The sequence below is a fragment of the Camelus dromedarius genome, chromosome 9, assembly GCF_036321535.1.
Source record: "Camelus dromedarius isolate mCamDro1 chromosome 9, mCamDro1.pat, whole genome shotgun sequence".
Lineage (NCBI taxonomy): Eukaryota > Metazoa > Chordata > Mammalia > Artiodactyla > Camelidae > Camelus > Camelus dromedarius.
The window spans coordinates 37192424-37205848 of NC_087444.1; the positions used below are offsets into that span (position 1 = coordinate 37192424).

General features: G+C 50.3%; 1 protein-coding gene across 1 annotated transcript; it reads right to left on the minus strand.

Annotated features, from left to right (window-relative positions):
- Positions 1–1275: 1275 nt before the first annotated feature.
- On the minus strand, positions 1276–13055 carry CES3 (carboxylesterase 3). Its single transcript, XM_031458306.2, is given in 13 exon segments — positions 1276–2731; positions 2837–2915; positions 3043–3183; positions 3815–3962; positions 5029–5109; positions 9526–9660; positions 10056–10157; positions 10833–10937; positions 11040–11193; positions 11693–11826; positions 11975–12119; positions 12219–12423; positions 12974–13055. Coding segments are annotated over 13 exon segments (1707 nt in total). The 3' UTR covers positions 1276–2535.
- Between the last annotated feature and the right edge of the window lie 370 nt (positions 13056–13425).

The following is a 13425-nucleotide window of genomic DNA, read 5'->3' on the forward strand; positions in this document are numbered from 1 at the left end:
AGGGCCTTTCCTGTGACCCTGCCATGGGGAGGCTCCCTGGGTCCACCAGCTCCCCACTTCAGGGCCTGGCCCATCTGAGTTTGTGGGTGCTCCCTGGCTCACTCCCCTCAGCTCCATGGCTGCTGAGCCCTCAGGGTGGGGCCCTCAGTGGGTAGAAGACATCATGGCGGGCAGGGGATGGGAGTTCCATAAGCAGTGGCCCAGGGAAGGGAGAATAGAGAGGCCAGAGGACTGGAATCCCAGGAGCACCTACCTTGTGTGAGCACTCCCCTGGGGCCAGGCCATTCCTCTCCCTCTCTGTGTGGAGAAAACCCTAGAAGCTGGGGGGTGCAGGGGGTGCGGGGGAGGGAGGGGGAGCAGGAAAGCTGGCAGCAGAACAGGGACTGATGCCTCACCAGCAGGCTTGCCTGTCCCCTCAGAGCCCTCTGGCAATGATGGCACCAAATCTGATGGTCCACTCCGCCTCCCCGTGGCTGCCAGGTGTGGTGCATCCTCAGGCCTGGAGGAAGAGGCCTCTTCATACACCCAGAATGGTCAAAACACGAGCTTTTGATCCCCAGCCTGGTCCGGCTCACTCCCAGGCAGCCCTGGGGAGTTTTTCTTCCCTTGTCTTTGGGTCCTGTCAGCTACCAGGTCTGTCTGTTGATTCCTAAATCTAGAGCCCACTGGGCCTTCTGCCCACCTGGAAGCCCACATTGGCCCCCTCCTGGCCCCACTCTCACCGCCACATCCAAACTGCTCATGTCATCCCCTGGTTAAAACCTTAACAAGGCTCTCCATTACCCTCTAGTCCATGCCCCATCCCAGCCCACAAGGCCTCTCCCAGTCTGCTCTTTGCCGACCTCTCCAGCCCTACAGAATTGTGTTTTCTCAGCACATCTCACCCTCCAGGCCTTTGTTCTTGCTGTTCCTTCTGCCAGGAATACCCTTTCCCCCTGCTCCCCACCCCTCGAGGCTACTCCTCTGGCCTGTACAACCTCTGCTTGTCCTTCAGGTCTCAGCTTAGATGTCCCATCTCCCCTGTCCCCCTAGTCAGGCTGGTCTATGCCTCCGGCTCCTACAGCCCTTTGTGTCCCCAGTGACACACTGTGTGATTGTGGCCTATTTACCTGTTGGGGTCTCTGCCAGCTTGTCGGGACAAGCTTCCTCGGTGGAGAGAAGAGGATAAGAAGAGGAGCCCTTCGATGCCACGTAAAGAACTTAGACTTGCCCTAAGGGTAACAGGAATTCACTGGGAGCTCTTGAGCAGGGGAGTGGCACCACTCAGAACCCCTCTGGTTTATGATTCTCTTTACTGCCCCAAGCGAACTTCCCAGAACAGAACTGGTCCCAACTGTAAGTGGTTTTCACGTAACCATTAGGAGCCAGGAATTTAGTCTGACTGAGGAAGGGTATACGTGAGATTGGAGTAGGTAGGATGGGGTAGTCGGGGTGGGGGAAGTCACTGGGCTATGTATTAAAGTCCAGATGTTACAAGGGAATGGTGTATTGATCAGCAAAAGAAGAAATGTGTGCTCCTACTCAAAATCCTCTGGCTGCTTTTCACCTATTGTAGCCTGAGCAGGTAGATCTCTTCTTTTCTCTGTGACAACTTGACTGTTGCACCAGTCCAAACACTCTCACCTATCTTGTTCTCCTGTGTCCTGATAGGTGCTCTGAAAGTTGTGCTGAGCTCCCCTGGAAGTTGGTCTCCCATAGCTGGAGTGGGGAGGAAGCAGCCCCACCAGGCCTAAAGGGATGAGGCCCTAGGGCTGGGAAGCTTGCATCTCATGTCCAAGGATCAGGGTTCTGGCCCTGTTGAACTCTGTTCTGTCTTGTGCAAGGGCCAAGCATGGAAAAAGGGACCTCCCCCAGCTCTAATCAGAGGCTTCTGGGGGCTAAGATCTGTTCTAGGCTGGATCCCCTGATGCTTCAGGACTCCCCTACCCCAAGTTTCTGCCCCTGGAGTCCATCCACCCTTCTGGCCAGGGGGACAATATCTGTGCAGGATTAAGCATAGCTTTGGTGCCTAAATGGCCTGGGTTCACGTCCAGCAGCCACCATTCTGATACTTTCTCAGTCTTTCACTCATTCACCAAACATCCTCTGACTCCAGGTCCTGCCCAATCCTGGCATGAGAGATGCAGAACGGGGTCAGGCTGATTTCCATGCTCAGAGAACTCCTCAGAGTGGGAGAGAAACACAGACACAGACAATGCTAGCCTAGAGTGGGCCAAGCTGTAACGGACACAGATAGGGCCAGGCCTGAAGCAGGTCCTGGAGGAGGAGGGTCCTTTGGGAAGCTTGAAATATGAACTGAAATTTCCATGAAAAAAGTGGGGAGAGGAAGTTTGTGCAAAGCCCCCCTCTATGGGAGCAGATGACATTTCAAAGGAGCACATTGCCAGTCATGGAGGGGCTGAAGCTTTAGGAGGCATGACTACTCATAAGCCTGGTTTGAGTTAAAGTTTCTTAGCAGGGGGAGAAGGAGGCTGCCCCACTGAGACTTGCCCACCCCTAGGGTTGGCCCTGAGCCCAGAAGACCCAGGCCCTGCCTTAGAGATCCTCCCGGGCCTTCCTGACCTTCATCTTCTGCTGCCACTGCTGGATCTTGGTGGGAAGTGTCTCTGCCCAGAACTGCATTCGGGCCTTCCTTAGCTTCTGGCTGACCCGTGGCACCAGGCCGATTTCCAGATATTGCTCTGAATGGTTGAAGGAGGGCCAAAGAGGCAGCCCGCTGTCATTGGGATTCCTGGGTGGGAGGAATGAATGAAGACAAAGGCCTCTGTATTGCTCCCCAGGAGGCAGCTCTGAGTAGTCCAGGCCCAAAGCCAGGCATGCCTGCTGGCTCACTCACCCTGTCCGGGCAAAGTGGGTCCACTGGGCCATCATGGTGAGGCTCAGCTGCTTCTCCTCCTCTGTGGCTTCTGGAAAGGCTATGGGAGGGCAGACCTAGATCAGGGTCAAATGGGTCCTGGAGGAGACCCAAGGGTCCCCTGTGCTGACCAGAGACCTCTGTTCCTGCAAGCCGCGCCCGGAGCCTGGCAGCCTGTCCATCCTTACCCAGCATGGAGCTCTCATCCGTGAGGAAAGGACCCCCGAACAGGAAGGCCATCTCAGCCCCATGGTCAGCCCGCACCCAGGCCGGCTTGAACTTCACGAAAGAACTGGGTCGATGCTGGAACAGATAGAAAAAGATGGAATCTGTGGAGAGAGGGCTGGATAAGCGTTAGGTACCCACAGCCTGGTCAGGTCCTATTTTTGGTAGGAAAGGCTCATCATCATACCAATATCAGTAATAACAATGATGATGACAACCTGGTGAACAGCAAGCATTTACTGAGTACTTGCTGGGTGTTGAGCACCATTCCATGTGCTTTATGTGTTCATTTCATCTTCATAACAACCTATGGATTAGATTATTATCCCCATTTTACAAATGAGGAGACTGAGGTGCAGAATGGTTAGGTTTCTTGCCTGAGGTCACAAAGACAGGAACCTGGAGCTGTTTCAGGACTGTGTTAGGGATTAACCATGAGGCTTGGAGGAAGCAAGACTTTCCTCCCAGGAGAAGGGCTGAAAGCTTAGGAAATCACTCATAAGTCAAATGAATCCCTGAGAATTGATGAAAGGCCCTGGGTGACCTTTGACAAGTCACTGTACCTCTCTGAGCCTTGGTTTTCTCTTCTGCAGAGTGCCCCACCAGAGTCACTTCTCACTGCTGTGACACTGCATCCCAGAGTGGAAGTGGGATATGGGATGTGGGGCCATGTCACCTGTGATAACCCTGGGCCCAAGTGAGAAGGGTGGGGCGGGCAGACAAGGATGGGCTTACCTCTGAGGTTTCTTGAAAAATTCAGCATGGGAAAGTTTATGACAATGTCACTCATCAATTCCTGGAAGGCTTCTCATTTGTCTTGTCCATCTGAGCTGCTGCCTAGGTATTCGTCTATGATGGTAGGTATCACCTCAGCAGGCACATTCTGGAGCAAGAGGCCTGCTCAGGTCCCACAGCCACAGTAGACACTCCCAAGATGCCCCACACCCTCCTGCCTGGCCTCTTTCATGTCCCAGAGCTCATGTGCCAGGGGCCAGCCACTTGCCCCCTTGGGGAGTTCTCGATGGTGTCTGGGCAGGATAAGGTCAGATCTGGAGTCATATGCTAGCTCTGCAATCACTGCTTGGCTCTGTGACCTCAGACAGGTTGCTGAGCCTCTCTGAAAGTCAGTTCCTCCCTGGAAGTTTGTTTGGCAGCCTATGTAAAAGGGTTCTGGCCTGGAGCAAGTGCTCAGTTGAAGTTAACCAGGATGTTAGTGGGAAAACAAATCATGAGAACTCCCCATAGCTCCAGAGAACAGTGACGAGGCTGTGTGAATGAGGAGGGCTCTGGGGGGTCTCAAAGAAGGGAAATGCACATAGACTGAGCACCTCCTGGGTACCAGAGCTCACTGGTAGACTCTTCAAATGCAGCATCCAGTATCCTTCTTACAGCAGCTCATGTGGACGAGAAGTATCATCCTCATTTACAGGTGAAGAAATGGACTCAGAGGAGTTAGGATAACTGTGGATAAGTAGCCAAGGTTGGAATTTGACCCTAGGTCCACCTGGTTTCACATACGACAGTGTGCTCTTAATAGCTGAAGCTCTGGGATCAGACAGCTGGCTCGAGCTCTGCCTCTGCTCCTTATCCACCATAAGCCTGAGTTTCCTCATCTGTAGAATGAGTCTAATGGAAGTCCCTACTTCACAGGGTTGTAATGAGACTGAAGGAGAGGAATGCCTGTGCTCAGCACAGCACAGTCTCTGGCACATGGTATGCACTTATTGGTGATGAAAATGATGGTGATGATGATGGTGATGGTGATGATAATCTTCCTTTGAGAACCACATTGATTCCTGTCCAAGGGGATTCGTGGGTGGAACTAAAAGTCAGTAGTTAGACCATGGGGCTTGGCGGTAGGGAGGTAGCTATGGGTGTTGGAGGGTAGAAGCAGAGACTATGCTGGGTAGAACCCCCGCTGGACTACTCCTTCCTGCTTTTTGTCTCACCATACTGGTCAAGAAGGGCCTCAAGATGGCCAGCAAGTCCTCCGGGTTCATCTGATTCATCTTATCCAGGATCCCCCAGCCCTGCAGGGACACCAAGGCCCTCTCAGTGCAGCCTGATCACCTCCACCCCACCCCCGGCCCAACTCCCAGCAATGAGCAGGCAGGTGTTCACAGCCCTGTGCCCATGAATTCATTACAGAGCCAAGGGTAGCCAAACCCACCAGTCCACAGACCCGAAGAGATCAACTGGGGAGGGAGGAAAAAGCGACAGGCAAGTGGGTAACAGCAATTTGGGAATGTGTTCAACATTTTTGTAGAATAGCATCAAGACCCCCAGATGCTGTAGTAGGGGCTACAGGGAAAGTTCAAATGTTGTCTTTAAAGTGAAATGTTGGCTTTATATGTTACAGTTTTAAGGGCACAGTCTCTGGGTTCAAATCCCAGCTCTGCCACTTACTAGGCACACAACATGGGCCAGTTTCTTAAACTCTCTGTGTCTCAGTTTCTTAATCTGTGAAAGGAGTGACAATACCCTGCCTTGTAGGATTGTAGTGAGGATGGAATTAATACATATAAAGACCCTGATACAGAGTAAGCATGATGGAGATGTTAGTTATTAAAGTTAATTTCATGGCTCCTAGGCTCTGTTAATCTTTGTAAGAACAGGTACAGAAAATCCACAAATGAATAAACACAAAGAGTTTATACCCAAAGGGAGCTATTAATCTTCACTGGGAATAAAAGGACTAAATTAAAGGCCACAGAAGTTAAAGTAGCAAAACTTTTAAAAAAAGATGGTCTACAAGATTAGTATACAAAAATCAATTGTGTTTCTGTACACTAGTAATGGACAATCTAAAGATGATATTAAGAAAACAATTCAATTTACAATAGCATCAAAAGAATAAAATACTTAGAAATAAATTTAATGAATGAAGTACAAAACTGTACATTAAAAACCAGAAAACATAATTGAGAGAAAATTAAAGAAGACCTAAGTGGAGGTAGTCTGTGTTCACGGGTCAGAAGGCTTAATACTGTTAAGGTGGCAATACTTCCCAAACTGATCTACAGATTCAGCAGGATCCTTATCAGAATCTCAGCTGTTTGTTTTTGTTTTTTTTTGGTTTTTTTTTTTGTGTTTTTTTTTTTTTCTTTTGGCAGAAATGGGCAAGCTGATCATAATTCACATGGAAATGCAGGAGGCCCAGAATAGCCAAAACAATTGTTATGGATTGAATTGTGGTTCCACAAAAAAGGTACGTGGAGTCATAACTCCAAGTACCTCAGACTGTGACCTTATTTAAAGGTCAGGCCTTTACAGAGTTGGCAAATTAAGATGATTACAGAAGTAATCATTAGGGTGGGCCTCAGTCCAATATGTCTAATGTCCTTGGGAAAAGGGAATATTAGGACACAGAGACAGACGGTACAGAGGGAAGACAATGTGAAGTCAGAGGGAGAACGCCATCTATAAGCCAAGGAATGGCTGAGGCTACCAGAAATTAGGAAAGAGGCACGGATTCTCTCTCGCGGCCCTCAGAAGGAACCAACCCTGCTAGCACCTTGATTTCAGACTTCTCACCTCTAGAACTGAGACAATACCTTCTGTTGTTTGAGCCACCCAGATTGCTGTCCTTTGTTATGGCAACCCTAGCAAAGTACTACAGTAATCTTGAAAAAGAAGAACAAAGTGGAGGGGTGGGTATAGCCCAGTGGTAGAGTGCGTGGTGGCAAATAAATAAATACCTAATTACCACTCCCCCAAAATACAAACAAACAAACAAACAAACAAACAAAGTTGGAGGAGTCACACTTTCCTATTTCAAAACTTCCTACAAAACTGCAGTAATCAAGACAGTGCGGCAGTGGCATAAGGATAGACATAGAAATTAATGAAGTAGAGTGCGAAGTCCAGAAATAATTCCTTCATTCATGGTCAACTGATTTTCAATAAGGGTACCAAGACAGTTCAAATAAGGAAAGAATAATTTGTTCAACAAATGATGCAGGGACAACTAAATAACCACATGCAAAAGAATCCTTAACTCATACTATATACAAAAATTAACTTCAAATGAATCTAGACCTAAATGTATTGGCTAGAACTATAAAATTCTTAGAAGAAGACATACAGATTTATGACTTTGGATTAGGCAATCATTTCTTAGATATGACACTAAAAGGCCAAGCAACCAAAGAAAAAATGAATTGAACTTCACAAAATAGTTTTTGTGTTGTGAAGAATACTGACAACAAAGTGAAAAAGCTCAGAGAATGGGAAAAACATTCAAAAATCATGTATCTTATAAGGGACTTGTATCTAGAACACATGAAAAATTTATAACTCAACAATAAAAAGACAAACAATCCAATTTGAAAATGGGCAAAGGATTTCAGAAGATATTTCTCCAAAGAATATTATAAAAATGGCCAATAAGCACATGAAAAGATGCTCAACGTTTTAGTCATTAGGGAAGTGCAACTCAAAACCACAATGAGATACCACTGCACACCCCCTGGGATGACTATACCCAAAACGAGAGATAATAACAAGCGTTGGCAAGGATGCAGAGTAACTGAAATCCTCATACACTGCTGGGGGGAATGGAAAATGGTGCAGTTACTTTGGAAAATAGTTTGGCAGTTCCTAAAATGATTAAAAACATAGAGTTACTATATGACCCAGTAATTCCATTCCTAAGTATATAACCAAGAGAAATTGTCATATATTTGCACAAAAACTGGTACATGAGTGTTTATAGTAGGATAATCCATAATGGCCAAGAAGGTAGAAACAACCCAACTGTCTAGCAATGGATGGTTGGATAAACAGAATGTGGTGTATCCATACAGTAGACTATCCAGCCATAAAAAAGAATGAAGTAGTGATACATGCTACACCATGGATGAACCTTGAAAACATTATGCTAGGTAAAAGAAGTCAGACACCAAAAACCATATATTGTATGATTCTATTTATATGAAATGTCCAGAATAGGCAAATCCATAGATTTCACAGAAAGTAGATCAGAGACAGAAAGTAGATTCCTGATTGCCAGGGGCTGGGGGGAGGGGGAATGAGAAGTGACAGCTAATGGGTACAGACTTCTTTTTAGGGTAATGCAAATGTCCTGGAAGAAGATAGTGGGATAATTGTGCAACTTTGTGAGTATACTCAAAACCACTGAATTGTACTCTTAAAAGGGTAAATTTTATGGTATGCAAATTATATCTCAATAAAGTTGATATTTCTAAAATTATGGTCTGCAAATGCTGGTATAGTTGCAATCAAACCTATAGAATCAAGTTGCTGGCAGCAGTTTAAATTGGCAGAGCAATTTCAGAAAGTGTTATGCCAAAGGCAATACGTAAGAAGTGGAGAGGTCTCCACGAGCGGTATGAATTACTTTCCATGGCTAATGCTTTCACCAAGGATATTTAGTAGAAATCTGGTTGGCTGAACAATTTACAGTTTTGTTCTTGGAGAACAAGGCGGGTGGAGGGAACATCTGCTCCAGCTGTAGGGTGGGCAGCACTCAATTCAAGAGAAGCATCTTTGGCTACAAAGTCCTGGACATAGCACTCCACACTAGGCAGGTTTGCCCAGGTCTTGGGTACCAGCAAGGTTGGCTCTCTTTTACACTCACAACTCCAAGTTGACAGTATCAGGGTGAGGCTGCCTATCAGAGTCCAGGGCAGTGTTTCCCCTTAACACTCTTCTGCCATCACACACAAACACACACACACACACACACACACACACACACACACACACACACACACACACACACACTCTACTGGCCTGGAGACCCCTACAAACTTCATCTTTGAGTATCAAGATTCCTTGATGCTCTCATCCAGCAAGCATTCAGATGCCCCTCCTGGGGATGAAATCCAAAGGACTAAGTCAGAGGACAAAAGCTGTGGACATGAAGGGGTTCACTGCACTAGTAGCTTCAGTGGTAAAAACAAGAAGCTGCCCAAGTGCTGAAATGAAGGAACATTATGATGAGACCCTTTTTTTTGTGGACAGTTTTGCAGTCATTAAATCAGTTACTGTGAAGCTGGGCAGAGTGAGAATGATAGAACAGGATGCTCAGAAGGAAAGTGCAATGCTGATGCTCTGTGTGGGGAGTTCAGTGCGCTGGAAGGCACTTGGGCTGTGACTTGCTGTCTGAAACCTGAGAGTCTTTGATGGTTAGTCTCTCAGGCAGAGTCACGCTAACCAGTCTCATAGAGCCTGATGTATCAACTAGGAACCAAAGCAGGAGTATGCCGTGGATCGACACTGCCTAGAAAGTGCAAAGATTTGGTTCTCAGGAAGGAAACATTTGCTTTCAGAAAATTAAGCTGGGTAACCTTGAGCAAGTCCCTTAAACCTCTCAAACTCAGCTTTCTCACCTATCAAACGGAAGTGCTCAGCTTACAGGCTGTGGGAATGGTACTGGGGCAGGAGAGCACTGTCTAGGGCAGGGCATTGAAGGGCACACTCACCTTGGGGATGAGCCAGCCAAACTTGTGATCGTTGACACCCAGGAGGAAGGGCACAGAGTGGAGCTGCCTCTCCCTCAGGAGCTCATTGGGGGTCTTGGGAAAGAAGGTGCTGTCAATGGTGTAGAAAGCTGTACCCTTTTGCAGGAGAAAGCAAGTCAGAGGGCCTCCCAGTCAGGATCAAGCCTCAAAATATGGGACCCCAAAGGTCACTTGGCTGCATGTCTGAGTGGCTAAACCTTGAGGAAAGGGAGGGGATGAGGTCACTAGGGCGAGAGGACCAGTGAGGGTCGGGAGACCAGACAAGCGATGCTTCTGAGCAGTCCTCTTCCTTAGAAGACAGGCCTGCCCTTGAGGCTGGGGCAGCCCTGCCTTCATGGCGCCGGGCCTAGTTGGGCCCTCAGCCACTACCTCTCAGAGGTGGCTACCTTAAGCCTCACCCCGGACTGCAAATTGCTCTCTGCTCCCACAGGAACTGGACAGGACCCCTTCTGTGCCACTGCCCACCACTGTCCCCTAAGAGGTGGGTTTACCAACTTCTCTGCAAGCATCAGTTCCTTGCTTGACTTCTGCCGAAGGCACTGCAACATCTCAGCCAAGGAGTTAGAGCCACAGGCCAAGGAGCTGGCAAAGCTCTGGGGACAGACAAGAGTGTCTTGCCTCTCTCTCTCATCCATCATTGCCCACCTTCCAGCCCCCTGCCTCCCATAGAGAGGAGATGCATCCATAGGAGGGCTGGGGTGACGATGTTAGAGATGGGACCTTGACACTAGCCAGACACCTGCCACCAACCCAGAGAAGCCTTCCTTGCTCACCAGCCTGGGTGGTCCCCAAGCAGCCTTTGTGTCCCCCATTACATCATACTGTCATTATCTGTATGTGTGTTTAGGTCTCCTTTACCCTTCTGAGGAAAGTGTTATTACCAAGTTAACTCTATTCTCAGAGCCAGTGGGATCAGTAAAGATTTGTGGAGTGAATAAGGAAATGAGATATAGTTTAGATGGGGAGGGATTCCAGCATGGGCTACTCTGGTAGGGAGGGAATGGGGGTCAGTGCTGAGGCTGGAAGCAGATCAGGGAGTCAGTAGGAAGCGAGGCTGAAGGGATAATTTCTTGGATCATGTCATACCTGGTGGCACTGATGGTTTTCTCTGAGTTCTCACAGGTTGTGTGCTTCCTTCATCCTAGTTGGTCCCTCTCTGCCAACAAGAAGCTCTCTACTGGTAAGACCTCCACTCTGGGACTCCAGGGCAAACACAGGGTGGGATGTGGCAGGTACAAATGGGGTAAGAGAGTGAAAGAAATGCAGACCTGAGCCAGGGGCCAGGGGTCAGAACTCAGAAATCCTGGTAAGGTGATGATTCCACTCTGTGCTATAGCTCTGTGGAACAGCCCTGCAGCCAGTGGGGACAGGACCTGGGTGCAATGTAGAGGACAGATGGCCGTCAGAAGAGGGCAGAAGATCTGGGAGGTCTGGGGCCACAGGAGACACCATCACTAGCCCCTTTGGTGACTCACCAGGGCAGAGACGATGCAGGCACCAGCAGATCCACCAAAGATGGTGACAGAGTTGAAGTCACCTCCAAAGGGGGTGATGTTCCCCTGCACCCAGCGCAGAGCAGCCACTACATCAAGGAAGCCCCAGTTGCCAGGGGCGTGCTTGTCCCCAGTGCTGGGGGTAGAGTGGGGCAGTGGTTAGGGTGGGCTGGCTCCCCTGACAAACTTTCTTCAGCCTTTGCAGGTTTGCTTTGAGCCAGCCACTAGGATGCCAGACTTTCTCCTGCTCCCCAAGTCTGGCCTGGCTATGAACCACACTTGGTATTCATATACCCAGCACGTGGAATGGGAGGGCCTGGCTAGGCCAACTGCCAGCTCTGGCTCTTAAGTGCTTGCTAAAGCTCTTTGTTCCTTGACCCCCATGCCCTGCTGGCCCCAGACCAGAAGCCAACACTTTCTTCCCAAAGGACAAAGTCCACTGAAAACTGCTGGCTTTGGTTGAGCCCCTCCCTCAGGGTGGAGCCTGGGGAAGCACCCTTCTCTGCCTCAGATATCCTGCTGGCCCAGGAGATCTTCCTTCAAGCTCCAGACCCTCACTCTAGATCCCCAGCTCCTCTCACGAGCTGGCCTCTCCTCAGTGCAGTCAATATCCTCTGCCAGGACTGCCACCTCACCTGAAGAAGCCAGGGATCCCCAGCCGGTATTGGACTGTGACCACTACCATATCCCCGTAGGCGGCCAGGGCTGAGCCATCGTGGGAAGTGGCGGCGCCAACCACGAAAGAGCCCCCATGGATCCATGCCATGACCTGCAGAGATGGCCACGGGTCAGTGACACCCCCCAGCCTATCAGGGCAGGTCATTCATGGGACCCCCGGAGTGGTTTCAGAGCAGGGATGGCAAGGTGGCAGGCCAGGCGGAGTGGGCTGGATGGACAGGGCCCTCTGGGCTGCACACCGGCCTCCCAGCCCCTGAGGTGGCCTCAGCTGGGCTGTAGATGTTGAGGATCAGGCAGTCCTCCGAAATCGGAAAGAGCTGGTGTTTTCCGTCCAGCGTAAATCGGCTGTTGTTCATTCTCTCCACATCCTGTAGGCACCTGTGGCTGGGGAGGAGCCCGAGGGCCAATAGGTCAGCCCCACAAACCCCAGCAGCTGGACTCCCACTACTTGCTAGCTTGCCCGCCTCCACCGGGGCTCCTTACATTGCAGGGACCGTGCTGGCATCCCGCACACCCTCCCAGGACGGCGCTGGGCGTGGGGCAGAGAACTGGCTGGGCCCCAAGGGTGGCTGGGTGAACGGGATGCCCAGGAAGACATTCATGAGCCGGTCTGTGCCCTTCACACCCACCTGCCGGCTCCGCACGCTGCCAAGGGTGGTGTCCACTTCAGGCTGAGTGATCCCTGGTCCTGAGGGCAGGACAGAGGGGCTGTGGGTGAGTGGCAGCTTCCACGAGAGGATGGGTGGCAGACGGAGTCACTAAAATGTTTGCTCTCTGAGCACCTCTGCCACGCCCTGTTCTGAGCCCTTAGGTGAACTTCCCCAGGCTGCCTGTGAGATGGTCTTTGTGATTACCCACCACTTCCTCCTCCCTACCCTGCATCACCACCTTTCTCCTCCAGGCCAAACTATTACTTAGAGTAAAGGAACCAAGCTCTTCTGGAACTCACAGACCTGTGGGGTGGGGGATGGGGAGTGGGCTCAGGCCTTGGGCCAGGCACTCACCCTCTCTGAACCTCAGATAGCTCACACACACACACACACACCAGCCTGTGAGGACAGAGCCCCCGCCCAGAGAGGACATACAACCCCTGGCATTCCTCCGAATGAATGGAGGGCTCCTTCCCTGGGCAGGCTGCCCACCCTTTCCTGTCCCTACCTCACTCTTGCCCCCTCCCCTCAAATCCTCCCACAAACCCAGAAGCTCCCACCTCTGGAGGCCCTGCAGGGGTGTCTTACCAGCGGCTGTAGCAGAGAATGGCAGGAGTAGACAGGCCACCCAGACCAGGACCCTGGACCCAGTTCTTACTGCTGCCTCCATGCTCCTTGCTCACAACTGGCTGCTGGCGGAAGTGGCAGAAGGTGGAATAAGATAAAATCCCTGCCCTTTGGCACAACCAGTCTCTAAAGGGCTGCTAGGAAAACCTCAGCCTCCAGCCCCAGCTGGCTGGTGGCAGCCCTAAGAACAAGCATCTAGTGCCCAGACTTGGGGAGGGGGGAGGTGGGGCAGGGAGAGTGCCCTGCAGGGGCCTGGGTGACATGCCAGCCCAGGGCTCTGCAGCTCCAGGTTCAAGTTCCAGTCTCCTGACTCCATGACTTCTATGAGATCTTGTACACTCATTGCAAAATACACATATCACCCACCTGAGGAAGTGGTGGCCATGACCCCAGTCAGGCCTGAGGTGGGGGTT